General features: G+C 36.8%; 1 protein-coding gene across 1 annotated transcript; it reads right to left on the bottom strand.

Annotated features, from left to right (window-relative positions):
• Nucleotides 1-200: 200 nt before the first annotated feature.
• On the bottom strand, nucleotides 201-12,442 carry LOC107007441 (protease Do-like 9). The gene is made up of 9 exons (XM_015206068.2): nucleotides 11,730-12,442; nucleotides 11,140-11,339; nucleotides 10,866-11,046; nucleotides 3,055-3,246; nucleotides 2,160-2,395; nucleotides 1,049-1,150; nucleotides 897-947; nucleotides 681-785; nucleotides 201-607 (listed from the first exon to the last, which is right to left on the bottom strand). The coding sequence occupies exons 1-9, from the start codon at nucleotides 12,316-12,318 to the stop codon at nucleotides 509-511; spliced, it is 1,755 nt and encodes a 584-aa protein (XP_015061554.1). The 5' UTR covers nucleotides 12,319-12,442; the 3' UTR covers nucleotides 201-508.
• Nucleotides 12,443-16,209: the final 3,767 nt, after the last annotated feature.

The raw sequence follows: 16,209 nt of genomic DNA, 5'->3' as shown, positions 1-16,209 counted from the left end.
ACCCCCCCTCCACCCCCACCACCCCATAAAATAGTAATTTTACTTTTAAAAAATATTTTCAATTTCATAAATTGTTTTTTCTCTACTAATAAAAGATGTCTCTCAAAAACATTTTTCATTCATAAAACAAACACAATCATTTTCGAAAATATTTTCTACTCACCAACCAAACATGAGAAAATAAGTCTAAGATCTACTTGTTTTTCAGAAAAACATTTTCCTCCATACCAAACACATCCTTAATCCATCCAGTAGCTGAGGCAATGGGACTGCTCTACAGCTATCTATTACAAAGGTATCCAATATTCAGAAAATGGTACAACCCTTCAATAATTCTTGTATGCATTAGAACCAACACCTTAGGTTAATTTACCATCCATTGATAGTTAAATACTACAAAAAAATCGTCAGCTTGCCAAGGACACAGAGGAAACCAAAAAAAAAAAAAGGATGACTATTGTCATGCTGGCAACAAGAATTTTGATTTTTTGACCTTTGCTGAAATGATTTACGTCCTGAGATCTTCCGACATGGCAGAAGGAATACAATGTGTAGTAAGGATGTCTGATGTTGCAGATTTTGCTGTCTTTGTCTGGAGGACTACCACCTGCATAAATCAAACTAGAGTTAATAAATGCCACACATCTCTCAAAAAACCCAGACCAACAGAAAGTTCATACCTGCTGATATTCCAAATCAAACTTCAAAAACTCATCCTTGCACTTCTCTACCATGCTGGCCAAGCTCTTCAAATTTTTTACAGGCTCACCGTTAAAAGAAAGAACCTACAACATAATTGGGAAGCCACAGACAGGAAGATGGTATCAATGGAAGTCTGTTTGACAGCCCAATAAGAAACAATGATATTAAGATCTAGAGATGCATCTACCACCAACCTGAGTATTAACTATCTCCTCATATCCAATGTTAATGTCAGCAACAAGAACCTTAAAAACATTTGATAAAGCAAAAAAACAGAAAATCAGATACTACTTCAATACAAGAATCCTGCAGCTTCTCACAGATGATTTTTTAAGTGAGGCATAACCTGGGAAACCACGACAATCTGTTCATCAGGTGATTGTCGAAACTCATGCAAGAGTTTGTCCAACAGCTTTACAGAAGCTTCATACTCGTAATCTTTTCCATACTGGTTATGCACATGGGGAGGAGTTAGAAAATAGAACTATCGCAATAAATGACGAGGCATCGTATGCACACATGAATCACTATTAAGCACAATATTGAAAAGAGTGACGCAATTGGCCATATAGAGCATGTTCTCTTCTATATAAAGGTAGAATCTACGCATTCTCTAAAACACTAACACAGAAACTGACAACAATAAGAACCCTCTTTGCATAGTGAAGAAGATAATAGAATAATATTGTGTAACAATACAACTCTTTATGTTTTCTCCTCAGCTAACTCATGCACATAGGTGGTTCTTATATAGCTCTATGCCTACCTATTGTACATCCTAATCATAAACTATATCAGACTAATCTATTACGGTTTTGTGAACATTAAGAATTGTACATCCTAATGATAAAGTATGTTACTCTCAATCACATGGAATGAGGGGATTTCTGAAAAATCTTCAACTTATGAGCTATAAGAAGATTTTCTTTTAAATAATAGTGGTGTCTGGACCAGCTTGTGTGCAGCTATGCACCTTGACAAGAACCCACTGTTTATATTCATCTTCCTATCCTTCTATCAGCATGAGGCCATGTCACCAACCAAATTAAGCGGATAGTAAGAAATCACCCAAATATACTTTGCCTCTGCTAAGATTTGGATCCTAGTGTCCCGGGATGAACCGATGAGCTAGGACATTTTTATGATAGATAGAAGGAAGCCTTGTTGCTTGTAAATAAAATTTGATAATACCACCAAGAATACTCATGATCCCATCAAGCCAATTCTAGAAAGTATGATAAACCTCGCTATACAGGCATTATTCCCCTAGAAGTGGCAATAAGCCACATAAACTCCAACATACACAAGCAAGAAACTTCAAGGGAACTCAGGTTTATCACAAACATTGATCATGAGAACTAAATAGAGAAGAACAAGACACTGAACGAGGAATTAAAAAGAGATGGGCAGTGGTATTGAGGATATGACACATCAATATGGCAACGCAATTGGTGTACCTCTGAACGAAGATATGGAACAGATACAGTTGTAAAAACAAATCCAGCTATAATATAATACGACGGAGGTCTCCCCTTGTTGTGAGCTGGAATAAGCCTCATCTGAGTTGCAAGTTTGATAATGAAATTTAATATCTCAGAATTACGACGAAGAACTTTAACAGCAGCATAGTCGCCCGAATATTTTTGGGAGACGAGATAACTAAAACCTATACGCTCTCCATGCCGGAATGGAACTGAAAATAATCAAAGGAGATTAATCATATGAACTGTCAATTGAAAATAAAATTAACTTGAATAGGAGTGACAACAGACAAAGCTAATAAAAAAAGGAGCATTAATTATTCAATATACGCAATTATCATGCAACTCCGACAGACAGTATGTTCTTCCAAATGGGTTGAACCATTAGAAACCATTCTAATTGCAAATATCATGTAAGATATCCACCTTCTTCCGAAAACAAATGTGTGGAATGGAAACACACTCCAAGAAGTACAAATACAAACCAGCTGACAAAGTTCTCCTGTAAATACCTCGTCCAATATGAAGATTTCTTTAATACTGCCATCAGGCTTAGTCAGGTCATCAACATGAATGTTTTTACCACTTAGAAGAAATGATAACACAAGAATAACATCAGGAAAAAAAAAAGAAGAATTATGAGTTAATTAATAGTAAATCCAACAACTGTTAATCAAACTTGTTAGCATTAGTTGCAGAGCTTAGGTTGGAAAAGTATAAGGAGATCATTTTTTAGTCAATAAGGATAAAAATACAACAGCATATATGCATTTCAATATTAGAGCTTAATGGGTAAGCTACTGAGAAGAAGGGTGGTGAGATAAGTTCAGTATAAAGTGCAAAAGAAAGAAAGCACAGTTAGCATTTCAACCTGTTCCATCATTGGCAATATCAACCCCATCGAAACTTAGGATTACATCAGATGGCATCAACATCATAGACTCTGGGGTAGTAGGGTCAATTCTTCTTATACGGACACCTTTCTGGTCAGGTTTCATTCCCATTGATAAACGCAGATCTGGATTTTCCATCTTCTGCCACTCAACCCCAAGAATGGGAAACCCTGGACAAAATGAAAATAATGATAATATGCAGACATTAATTCTATACAGTAGCTTGTGCATTTTTGCAAAAAGTGGTCATATGTTCAAGCTACATCATATGAAAATAAGACCTGATTCTCATGCATCAAGCACAAAGGTGTTCTTTTGTATCACATTAAAAGAGCGCCAGTGGTAGTAACCTATGTCACACATTCTATCCATCTTTCTATTTTAAATAATTGTTTCTTATAGTCGGACATGCATGACTTAGCCATGGCCTTTTGATGACACCAAGAAGATTATTCAGTTATTCATTTTGAAAGTATCAAAGCCTTTGGACTTCTCTTTTATTTTTAATTAAGATAGCATCATAACCTTGTTGAATATGTAGATCAGCAGATCATCCTCAATAATTGCATACTCGGGAAACATCAGTTCAACTTCAGAACAACTACTGTCCCCACGTAACTATAACTTCGTAAATTTATCTCCAGTACAAGATCTGTAAAAATCTTCCTTACAAGAAGATCAACAATTCAGGATTTTTAGAAGTCTACAGTAGAATTTGATCATAAATAAAACTGTAACCTTTGGGTTATACAAAGAATCACTAGTGAATTATAAGTCCGTGTTGAAGAGTTCCACATCGGATGAAAAAGGGATGGGTGATTTCCTTGTATGGACTTGGCAACCTCCTCTCATGGCGTCAAAGCAGGAGTTTTTCCAATTATTTTGTACCGATGTTGGGCGATGTGTCAGAGATTTTGGACTCATTTTAGGCTTCTAGTTCATCAAATCATGTCCACAATACACAAATCCACGTCATTTTACTTTCAACTTTCACAATATCTCAATGCACAAAATGCTTCTCCCGTCGTCCACTTTTCACTATTAATAAGTTTGAGTCCTCAAAACTACAAAACCAATAAATAATCTCCATGTAGACGATTAAGACTGTTACTGTAAATTTAATTTCCTTTATTCTTCAGTTCTTTCCCTTTAAGTGAAACGTGTATAATCCTACACAAATCCACGTCATTTTACTCTCAAATTTCAGAATGTCTCAATGCACAAAATGTTACTTCCTTCATCCACTTTTCACTATTAATAAGTGTGAGTCCTCAAAACTACAAAACAAATAAATAATCACCACTTAGACGAAGACTAGTACTGTAAATTTTATTTCAAATTTCCTTTATCCTCCAGTTCTTTCCTTTTAAGTGAAACATGTAAAATCCTACAAAATATCTCAATGCACAAAATGCTACTCCCTTCGTCCACTTTTCACTATTAATAAGTCATTTCTCGAGTGTCCATCAGTTTATGCATCACCTTCTCGAGTCTCTGAATTTTTGATATCAACTTATAGAAACTCCCAATAAGGTTGATAGATCTAAAGTTTCCTATTTCTTTTTTTTTTTTTGAGGATCGGGTAACTGTGTATTCACAAAACACCATCATCCAAGTAATGATAAGAGTGAGCACTTACATCCCATAGGGTAAAAAACAGAACGCCATAAGAGCTAGTCTATGGAGCTTTACAATTTCCCTATAAAATCATCAAAAAGTTCTATATCCCCCACCGTATCCTGTTTACACTGAAAGTTTAGAAGACTAAGGCAATTCATTCTGATTTTTTGAATGTTGTTGCTTTTGCCTTCAAAGCCTCTTGCATTCCTTTCCTTCCACAATGTCCACCAGATGCTTGCAGGGATCAATTCCCACCAGTCCTCTTCTGACTCTCTTCTTCCAATCTCTTTCCAGCAGTCCATCATACTTTTAGTAGTTTTGGGAACCATACAACTCAATCCAAGTATACACAAGAACATGTTCCACAGATTTGCAGATGTTTTATGGTGTAGAAATAGATTGCTATTTATTTCAGCATCCTGGTCACACATAAAACATCTTGATCAAATCTGTCTACCTCTTCTTTGTAGTACTTCATAAGTCAAACAAGCTTTCCTGCAAACTAACCACATGAAACAAGAAACTTTTAAGGACTTTGGCTTTCCAGATTAGTTGCCAAGGCCAGTTCCTAATCTGCAGTTGGCCAGTATTTCTCCTCCAATAGCATGATTTCACTGTGAACGCACCACACTGGTCTGTCAAGTGCATTGGTAGTTCCATTGAAATCATTTATCACCATAAGAAAATCTGCAACTCTTTGAACCTCCCAATCGTTTAGGGCCCTTCTGAAGTTGAAATTCCAACCTTGTATACTCCACATCTGAGCTATAGTGGCCCTATTCTGTTGGCTGGGGAGGAACACATCAGGGAAGAGAGATTTCAAGCTCCTTTCACCTATCCAAAGTTCATTCCAGAACTCAATCTTCACGCCATTACCGAGACCTTGAATTGAACATTTTTTTGAAACTGGGTCCAGAGTCTCCGAATAGTTTTCCAGACACTACAACCAAAAGTACCAAGGACGTCTTCAGTGATCCAGTGACTTTGAAGTCCATATTTCTCAATGATGATTTTTTTCCATAAAGGCATATCCTCAGTACAGAACCTCCATAACCATTTTGCAAAAGACGAGATTGGAAGTTGAGTTTCTTGTACCTAATCCCCCTTGCTTCTTGTGAAGTGTTACAGTATCCCATTTTACAAGGTTGTAACTTTTCTGCTCCTTGTTTCCATTCCACAAAAAAGTTCTTCTGAGCAAATTTATTCTCTTTACAATACTCTTTGATATAGGAAATAGGCTCATCATATAGGAAGGAAGGGAATTCAACACAGATTTGACTAGTGTAATTCTCCCTCCTAAGGACAAATAATGACTCTTCCATCTAGCCAATCTCCTATCACATCTCTCTAGCACTTCTCTCCAAACCTCTATCTCTTTGTTCTTTGCACCCAGGGCATCTCTACGTACTTTGTGGGTAAGGCAGGCAGCTACCTGGCATTCAAGATTACTTGCTAATATCTCCATATTATCAACTTTGTTCACTGGGTAACGACAACTCTTTTGCCAATTAACATGTAGTCCAGAAATGCCTTCAGAAATAGTAAAGAGCCCTAATATGTCTAAGCTGAGATAATTCAGCTTCACAAAATATTAGTGAGTCATCTGCATTAAGCAGATGCATGACTTCCCTTTCATCTACTCTATGTCCTTGCACCTGAGCTTGGAAACCCTTTAACCAACCATTTGCCCTTGCCCTCCTGATCATGTGGCTGAGCCCCTCCATAGCTAAGATAAACAAAAAAGGTGATATAGGATCACTCTGCCTCAACCCCCTCTCAGACGATAAGAAGCCTTCATTATTGCCATTTATAATCAGAGAGAGCCTTACAGTAGAGATACAGAAACGTATACAGTTGATCAATTTTTTACCAAAACCCATGTCTTCTAGCACCTTCAGTAGAAACTTCCAATTAACATGGTCATATGCCTTCTCTAGGTCAAGCTCGCATAAGATCCCTGGAAATTTTTGTTTCTCTCTGGAATCCACTAATTAATTTGCTAAGAGAACCGCATACATCATCTGCCTGCTTTAAAAATGCCATTTGATGTTCATTTACTAATTTCCCAACAACAGACTTCAACCTTCCGGTAAAAAGCTTGGAAAGTATCTTGTAGACACTTCCTATTAGACTGATAGGTCTGAAATCCTTAAGCTCCTCAGCTCCAGCTTTCTTTGGTATTAAGGCTATGAAAGTGGCATTGAAAGACTTTTCAAATAACTCTTTCTGATGGAAGTTACAAACAGTTCCCAGCAGATCCACCTTCACAGTGTCCCAACAAAGTTCGAAGAAACTCATTGTCAAACCATCTGGGCCCGGGGCTTTATCTCCATCACATTGCTTGATTACATTCAACACCTCTTCTTCAGGAAAAGGTCTTTAAAGAACAGTTCCTAATTCTTTAGCACCACTATCTTTAGGTGTTAATACCACATAAGTAGCATGAAGCTATTTTACAAATATCCTTCATTTAAAGGAAGTTTGAAATTGCAGCCATCACGTCTGCCATGATCACCTCTAGCATTGATTGTGTATCCATTTGGGCCAGAAGCTTTGTTCACAGCTCAAAGTTTTAAACTATGTTGCTCGGACTCTTCAAAAAAGCCAACGGGTGTGTGTTGGATTCACCAAAAGTAGTGTATTTTTGGAGAATCTGAGACGGGTGCGGCATTAAAAGTGGAGAGTCCGCGCAACTAAGGTTTTAAACACTCTAGTACTTCCTTCTCTTCAAAATTATTTCGTAAGTTGTATTTTTCATTTTTTGAAATACTGGGGTAGTTGATCATATTACTTGAAGGTCTCTCTCTATTCCTCTGCTTCAGAATATAGATTATGATAAAAATGTATGATCTCCCTTTTTAAATCTTTGGTTCTTCAATGAATTCACCTCCCACCAGTAGCTTCTCAATGTAGTTGTTTCTTTTGTGTGCATTGAATATTCTTTGAAATAACTTACTGTTCTTATCTTCCTGTTTAAGCCAAAGTTCCCTACATCTTTGTGTCCATGGCTCATGCTATTCCTCTCTTCTTGCATATTCTTCAAAATTCATGACAATGCTTGCCTTTTTGGAAGTTTCATTAGCAGTAAGCTGTCTTCTTTGATGTGTGTCATCAAGCTTATTGATCTAATTCACAATGTCATTCTTTCCATTCCATATAGCCAAAGTTGTTTTGGTTCCATTCCTTCAATTTTCTGTTAAGAGCTTTGAGCTTCCCAACAAGCATGTAATTTGGCCTGCCTTCAATCTCAATACATGATCACCACTCTTGTACTCCGTCAAAAAAACCTTTGGTCTCAAGTCACCAGTTTTTGAACTTGGAAGTATGATTTGTTATGTTCATAGCTACCACATTTTTAGAAACACCCGGGAATGGTCAGGACAAACTCTTGTTAGTATCTCCTGTTTAGTTGTTTCTGAACTTCCTTTTTTTTAATCAAGCAGAAAAATCATATCATACAGATCCTCTGAAATCAGAAATCTATCAATGATTTATGTTGATTCCTGATTTATCCGTTAGCTGCCCCCTTCTCATAATGGTTCCATCAGCTCCATATCATCAATGAACTCAAAATTTCTAACATGGCTCTGGTGCTTCTGTTGCAGTTACTCTTTTCCGTGGGATATCTAACATTCTAACTACATTAAAGTCTCCAGACAGAACCCAGGGTCGACTGAACAGTCCACTCACAGACCCAACTTCCTCCCTCACTTCTTCTTTCCCTATTGCAGTTAGGAGCCTAAACCCCTGTCATACCAATTGAACTACTTCCATTGACATGTTAACTTACAAGTCAATGAGTACATTCCAGTTGCCACTATCTCGCCCCCACCCCCTTGTCCACTTGCATCCAATTGAGCATATCTGACACATATTCCCCCATAGTTATTAAACCTTTTTCTCCAATATTACCTTCCAATTTTGTCTCCTGAAAGCACAATATATCAATCTTCCATATGGATGAGGTTAATTATCACCCTTCTGATGTCACACTTGTTAAATCCCCTCGCATTCAACGAAATTACTTTCATTTTCATTGATCCATGATGGTTTATCCCTTAACATTATTTCTCAGCCCATTGCTTTAAAATGGATGCCAAACACCAACCTTTTATTCTTGCATGCCTTTCTTCTTTGTTGTAGACATTGCTGCATCTCTGCCCATGTCTGGTTGCTCGTCTTATTGCTTGCCTGTTCTTATCTATTCTCTTGAAGAGAGACATGGCCTCTTTGTCAGCCACCAAAGCAAATCCCAAATTCTTTGCTCAATTTAATTATGTGTTGATGGACCCAAAGAGTTGCGTGCATATCTCCCTCTATCTCATCCTCTATCGCCAATGTGTTTTGTGGTTCAACTTCCTCCACCGAAAACAATAGAGTGGATATTCACGTTACACAGGAAGCTTTAAGAGATAACAAAACATAGACAAAAAGGTGGAAATTAAAAGGAATAGCATGCACTTTTTTTGCTCAAGAAAAAACAAGTTCAGTAAATTAACATGTATTGTTTATGTAGAAAATTGACAACAGATCTTTCGAAGGAGCATTGCCATTAAGATTGTTAGATTCATTAAGGGAGATATAAGTCCCTTCATTACAACCATCCCTAGGAAGGCAGGCCCAAAAATTTTATATGCTGAAGCGATCAGAACAAGGAAATGGCAGTCGAAAGAGTCAACCAGAGCATTGGTCAGCACAAGTGATAAGTAAATTATTGTGTTTGGAGGGGATGTGTCTGCTGAGAACCATTTTAACAAAGCGATGAAAGAAAAAACCAACACTTTCAGATATAAGAAGGCAGGCTGTATCGAATTGGAAGAATGCCTTTGGGGTGAACATTTATGAAATGGCAGATAGTCCGTTCTATTTTGAGTTTCCAACAAAATCCATGGCAGAACAAATTCTTTAAGGGAATGGAGCTGGGAAAAAAGCAAAAACCCACCTTGAATAGTGGAATCTAGTCGTTGGTTGTTGCACGAGTAATCAAGAAAGAGAGTAAACATGGGTAAGATTTTGGTTCCTCCTCTTCAACTCCGGACAGAACAGATTTTTAAGGCAATCGGCAAGCAGTGCAAAGGTTGGATAGAAACAGAGGAACAAACATCTCTCAAAAACCATCTCAAATTAGCAAGAATGAAGGTCAAAGGAGATGGAAGACATGTTTCTGAAAAGTAGAGATTGAAGACGGGGGTTTAATTTTTATTATAGCCATATGGAGTGAGACATCAACCATGGCTATTGCTGGCGAAGGGAAGAAGACGAACCTCCTTGAGGACCATCAGGTAATAGAGATACATGAGGAAGCCAATAGTTGTGACAGTTGTGCTAATGAGAGAGAGAGTCACATGGAACAAGAAAAACCTAACACGCATTCAAATTAATATATGGAGTTGGAATACTAGAACGTGAGCGGGAGAAGGGAGATTTAAATGCAAGTGTCCCAATTAATGAAGAAGGGGAGAGAAGATAGCAGCCCGAAGCCTTTTTTGGGGCCCAATTTCAGTTGCAAAACAACTTGAACCCACACTTGACAGGGTGGTGTTTTTCAATTACGGATGAAATAGAAGCTAACAATAGAGCATCCCAGCAAAACGAAAGGAACTCTGGAATACTAGACACCCACCAAACAGAGGAAGAAGAATAATTGTTTCAGGACTCTAAAGAATCAGAGGTGCATGATGAAGCTGATGATTATGCAAACGCCATGACTTTAATCGAGGGGAAGATGCTTCTATTCTTAGCTACGTATATCTTCTGCCTTGATTTCACTTTTCAGCATTGTAGACTTTTTGAGAAAGTTCTCCGAGTATGATTCTAAGTTTACCGCAGCCAATTTAACCACCTTCAATTATCATATGATGCACTTACAAATTTGTGCAAATTGAGTTTTGCATAGGACATGGCAAATGCAAACCCGTCTGAAGTGACCTTTAATTTATGCTCTATGTATGCTATTGGTTACACTGTGAGAAATGATACACTTTTAATCTTATTCAATCATATATGAGCGCACATTCAAGTTGACATTTGAATTTCAACATCATTCATCTGGTTTTTGTAACCAAATATGAATGACTACAATAAAATAAGACAGATGTGACCAACATAAATAAATTACACATTTTTCTTATTAATAATACATGACTAACTAGAGTTCCATTAGACTTACCGGTATATGCACCATTCTTCTCATAGTCTTTAATGAAGTGCGTGATTACAGGTGTTGGGATGACATAACCAATATTCTCCACATCTTCATGTTTAAGGGACTGAAATGCGATACCTACACAATTTCCTTTATCATTAAAAGCAGGCCCACCAGAATTTCCAGAATTTATAGCAGCATCAATCTGTAAACTAAGAACATTTGTCAGATACAAGAGCAATTGGATCATCAAATTGGGAAAGAATATTATAATAGTTCATCAGTGAAAATTGAATACCTGGAGCCCCAAAAGTTCAGTAGATCCATGAACATAAGATAATATCTCTATGCGTGAAACAACACCACTTGTCACAGAGATTGTGTCGCCCCCAATTGGATAACCTACTACTGTCACAGCATCTTGAAGCGCTGGCAAATCCCCAAATTCCACAGGTGAGACCCCCTCCCAGAACTCATCATCATCCACATTAAGCAACGCTATAGCAACACAAAAACCAAATTAACAGTGAACCGAAGACTACTAATTATTCACTACTAGAAGCTTCTACATAAAACCTAATACAGTATGCAGTATTAATTCACGTTGGTGGCAGTAATATGATATGAGTGTAATCATTAGGCCCCACCTAAAACAAGCAACACCCTCAGTCTCAATTTACATGACATTTGCTATTCTAGAAAAATACAAAATCATTAAATTATTTTTTGAAAATTTAAACTTTGACAATTGTAATTTTTTTTCTACCATCACTAATTCCTCACAGAAGCAAACACTATCATGCAAAAAGGACAAAGGGAGAAGAATAGATGATTCAAATTATGGGAGAAGTGTAATTTCCATTCCATAATACTTCAATGGAAGCTCACCAATATCACATTCAGTTCCAATAGCGAGCACAGTGGCTACAAACTTGGTATCTGACCCTCTCTTCTTCAACTTGACCTGCGTGTAATGCTCGACAGAGTGTGCATTGGTTAGAACCCTTCTTCCTTTAATAACAAAACCGCTACTACTGGAACTATACTGTCGCTTCCGCTGCCAGGGAAGGGAATAATTGGGTTCGGTGTGAACACAAAAGACCTTCACTACAGCATCCATGGCGGGCATCACCCTAGCAACAGAAGCATTTATAATAGTAGTCTCAGAAGAAATGAGAGACGGTACCCCATTGGGTTTATCGATTAAGCGTCGTGTTGGGGAGGTGACTTTTAGGGTTTTTCCATTTTCGGGGTTGGTGAGTTTGGGTAGAAGAGGTGTTTTACGCGGCCTCCCACGACGAGGACGGGGACGGGGACGGTGGGAAGTGGAAGAAGGAGGTGGATCGATTAGCTCAACGTTGCTAACTGAGAAAACAACATCGTCAATGTGGGGTGAAGTTGATGTTGGGATGTCTGGTGTTGAAGGGGGATCTGATTTTGGCTTTCTTCCTCGTTTTCGTTTGTTTACACCAGCCATTGATGAATCGTTCGAGGTTTTCTCAAGATGAAGTAAAGGAAATTTGTGCCTGCGATAGAGCGGGCAAAGGTTTTGATTTATGAAGCACGGCACCTCTTCTCTGTCCGAAAACAAAAGATACTGTATCTGTGTAATTTATAGAGTTAAAAGATTTCAAACAGTAAACTTAAATCGAATGGACAAATCAAATTAAATGGAAAAAAAAAAAATTTGACTTTTGATTTGGTTTAATTGGTTTGGTGGGTGACAAAAAAAATGATCATTATTGTTTTGGTTTTGTATTAAAAGAACGAAAAAAAGGACCTAAAGTATTCTTGAAATATTGAAAAATGGTATAAAATATTGGCTTCAAAATGTCTTCTCATCCACTTATTGGCTCAAAAACAGATTCTCTTTTGGTTCAAAATTGACTACTTATTTAATTATTTTAAAATTAAAATATTTAAATTTTTTTTAAAATATTTAGCTTTCAACTATTGGTTATAATTTAATTTATTAATATAATTTATAAATCAACCCACTACACACTCATTATAAATTAAATCCCACCCAATTAAAAACAATTATAATATCAAAATCGCCCTAAACACTACTAAAACATGATGAAATTACAGATTCGTAGCAATGACATCCAAAATTATTCGAGTTCGAATCAAAACCCTAATTAAATTTAGGTTGGATCGTTTATTTAGGAGAACACTTTCACTAGGATTCTCTTTCAAGATTGAATTCAAAATTTATGATTAAAGGTAAAGAAATAGTACATCCCTAATTAATTCATGCACTTTTTATAAATATAATTTTATAAATATCTATGATTTGTTGTAAATATTAAACCTTTATTATATTATTTTAAAAAAAATTATCTATTAAATAACATCACATAATTCAGACGAATGAATAATTAAGATGAACATTGTCAGACTTAAGTTTATCGGTAATTTTTATTTAGACACTTGAATTATAATATTTTTTTATTGAGGACTTAAATGTATGATAATTTACTTCTATAGGCATTTTCGCCTCAATTTTTTAGAAACACTCATTGACAATAGCTTTCCTGTTGTTGCATTAGTAATGGGACGGGTTTATTAATTGGGTGGGGTTTAATTAGTGATGGTTGGGTAGTAGATTGATTTATAAATTACATTAATAAGTTAAATTGTAACAAATAGTTCAGTGCCACGTATTTCAAAAAGTAATTAAATAATTTAAATATAAAACAGCTAAATAAGTATTCAATTTTGAAACCAAAGGTGGATGAAAAGGGTATTTTGGAGCTAATAAGTGGGTGAAAAGGGTATTTTGGAGTCAATAGGTGGATGGGGGTAGTTTTGTACCATTTCTGTAACATCCCAAAAGCCCAAGACCTAATCTAGAGCCTCATATGTTGGTCTAAGGTTGATAACACTGTTTAAAGGCCTAGAATAATGTTTATAAATCATTTAGGAAGTTTTAGAGTCAAGACGTCAAGCAACATCCACGACGTCCTGTGAATTGTGAAATTGAGGCTAGTGTGCCTTACCCTGCTTCACAGAGTTTTAGGAGTCGAAATTTGATGAAATTTTGTGGAGAGGTGTCAAACTAGTATTGGAGTAGGTTTAGGGTCGAAACGTCCTAGTACGAATCCCCAAGGACCACCCTAAGGTTCCTTGAGGAGGACCCTTCTATTTTGGCCAAAAAATTGTCACTATACAGTGTCTACCTATGCCTGCCATCGACAGGGCGTAGGTTGAACGACGGGACGTCGATGCATCCGTCGATGGACACTTACCCTTTTTTCCAAAATGGCCAAATTGACAATTCTCTGAACTTATCGACGGACCTGCAGGTCGATTGGGGGCATGGGCGTCGACTGACCTACGGACCGTAGGTCGAGGTCTCGTAGGTCTGACCTGCAATTTCACTGTCCTATTTTAAGTGAGTTCAATTAATTAGTTAATTATTTAGGGGTTTAATTAGGGGTTAAGGGGTGGTTAATTAAGTTAATTAAGTGACTATATAAGCTACCCTAAGTCTAACCCAACTCAACACCCCACAATTCGCAAACTCACATCTTTCTAGTAATTCTCTTCTCCAAACTTCAACCTCCATTGAAGAACATTAGAGCTCCAACTCAAGGACGAATTCACCAAGATTTTCATCTCTAATTCGTGTCAAGATCATCACTAAGGTATGGTTTCTTTCACTCTTGGGATTCCTTTCCTCAAGAGGCCCTTTCAAATTTCTACTTTCCCAAAACTAGGGTTTCAATCTAGACATGAGTTCTCTTTTCAAAACGAAATTGTTAATAAATTGTGATGAATAATAGTCTTTTATAATTGTTTAACTAAGTATTAATGGTCAATTGATGAAGATCACTCAATATTGTCTCTTTGAACCCTTGTTCTTTCCTACATTCATTATGTCTTGAAATTCTATAGTAATTGTGAAAGTTGATGATCATATGAATGTGTAGAATAGAAATTGGTATGTATTACTTCTTGAATTTACAGTAATTATGCATTGTCTATGTGTTCTTTGGTAATTGAAGTATGGAGGCAATGAAAGGGCAAGAAGGTAGGTTAATTCTTCTTGAATTCAATTATAAATGATGAGTTATTTAGATTGTAATGCTTATATGACTAATGTGTGGTTGTGATGTTGATAGCAAGTATCCTTCATCCTTAACCCTAGACTATTGAATTGATTATGAAGCATGCAAGTATGTTATGTTATGATTATTATATGATTGAAAGTAGTTTCTCATTATTATAATAAAGTGTTGAGTGGAAGGATACTCACTTGTATGTGGTTTCTGAAGTGAAAAAAAGTTCTCACCTATGGATACCTATGATCTATTGTGATAAGATGTTCACATAGGGGTCTCGAAGAGACTAATGTGATCTTGTATGAAGAGTATGATGATTATGAAAGGGAATATATGTTTCGAATCGAAAGGTCATGTAAATGAGATGAAGGCCTCGCGTTTAGTAAGTCCGGCCTCCCACATGGGTTTCTTCACGTTTAGCAAGACTGGATTCCCATGATACGTGTTGTCTCATGAGATGGAAGCCTCCACGTTAGTAAGTCAAGGTTTCTAGTAACAATCTCCTTGACCCTTAACTATGTGCCAACATAGGACTATAGCTTAGTGGATCCACCTAGATAGTTATGTAAGATTGGTTACACCTTAGGCAAGTGTTAACCATCTCTTTTCGGTGTGGGAGGAGAACACCAGATTCTATGTAGCTCACATGGTCTCATGTCGATTATTGCACTATTATCCCTAATGTAATAAGGTAAATGAGTAAGTCAGGTATGTAAACTATTATTAGGGTTGTTTTAAAGGCTACTAATAGGGTGAGGGAGGGTATGAGACTTCGCTCTTACTCATTGCACATGTGGGATCCTAAAGGATGATTCTAGTAGTGGCTTGTATGATCAAGTTGGTTACATGTTATGTATGTTAAACTTTGTATGAACTTATGAATCAAACATGTTATGGTTAAGAATGAGATTATGTTGTAAGTGACTTAATGTGATGCTTAGCTTTAGATAGGGTTATGGGGTTCTATTATTGGCATTGCACAAGTATTGGTTTAGGTTGCTTATGTGTTGGGGTAATATCATGTTGGGTTGATTTACAATATTCCATATATGTGCATGTTGAGTTATTGAACATAAATCATGGTTTTGACTAAATTGTGTCTTTTCTCATGCTTTAATGATTTTGCGCATAGGAGTCATACTTAGTACATGTGGTTTGTACTGACCCATATTTCTTCCTTTTTTCCCAAATATTGTAGGTTCCGGCTATTGAGTTCCTAGAAGGCCTCCAAGGATTTGTAGGTCCTCATGTTTGGGGATGTTACCTTTTTCTACATTTTAGCTTCGGAATTGTATTGTCAT

Source organism: Solanum pennellii, chromosome 12, assembly GCF_001406875.1.
Source record: "Solanum pennellii chromosome 12, SPENNV200".
Classification (NCBI taxonomy): Eukaryota; Viridiplantae; Streptophyta; class Magnoliopsida; order Solanales; family Solanaceae; genus Solanum; species Solanum pennellii.
Note: the sequence above shows the minus strand (reverse complement) of the source record. Positions and strands in the feature narration are given on the sequence as shown.

Coding starts and splice junctions, on each gene's coding strand:
- LOC107007441 (XM_015206068.2), bottom strand. CDS start 12,318: ATGGCTGGTGTAAACAAACGAAAACGAGGAAGAAAGCCAAAATCAGAT. Junction 11,340..11,729: donor TGGAACTGAATGTGATATTG/GTGAGCTTCCAT, acceptor GTGTTGCTATAG/CGTTGCTTAATGTGGATGAT. Junction 948..1,048: donor AGATTGTCGTGGTTTCCCAG/GTTATGCCTCAC, acceptor AATGTTTTTAAG/GTTCTTGTTGCTGACATTAA.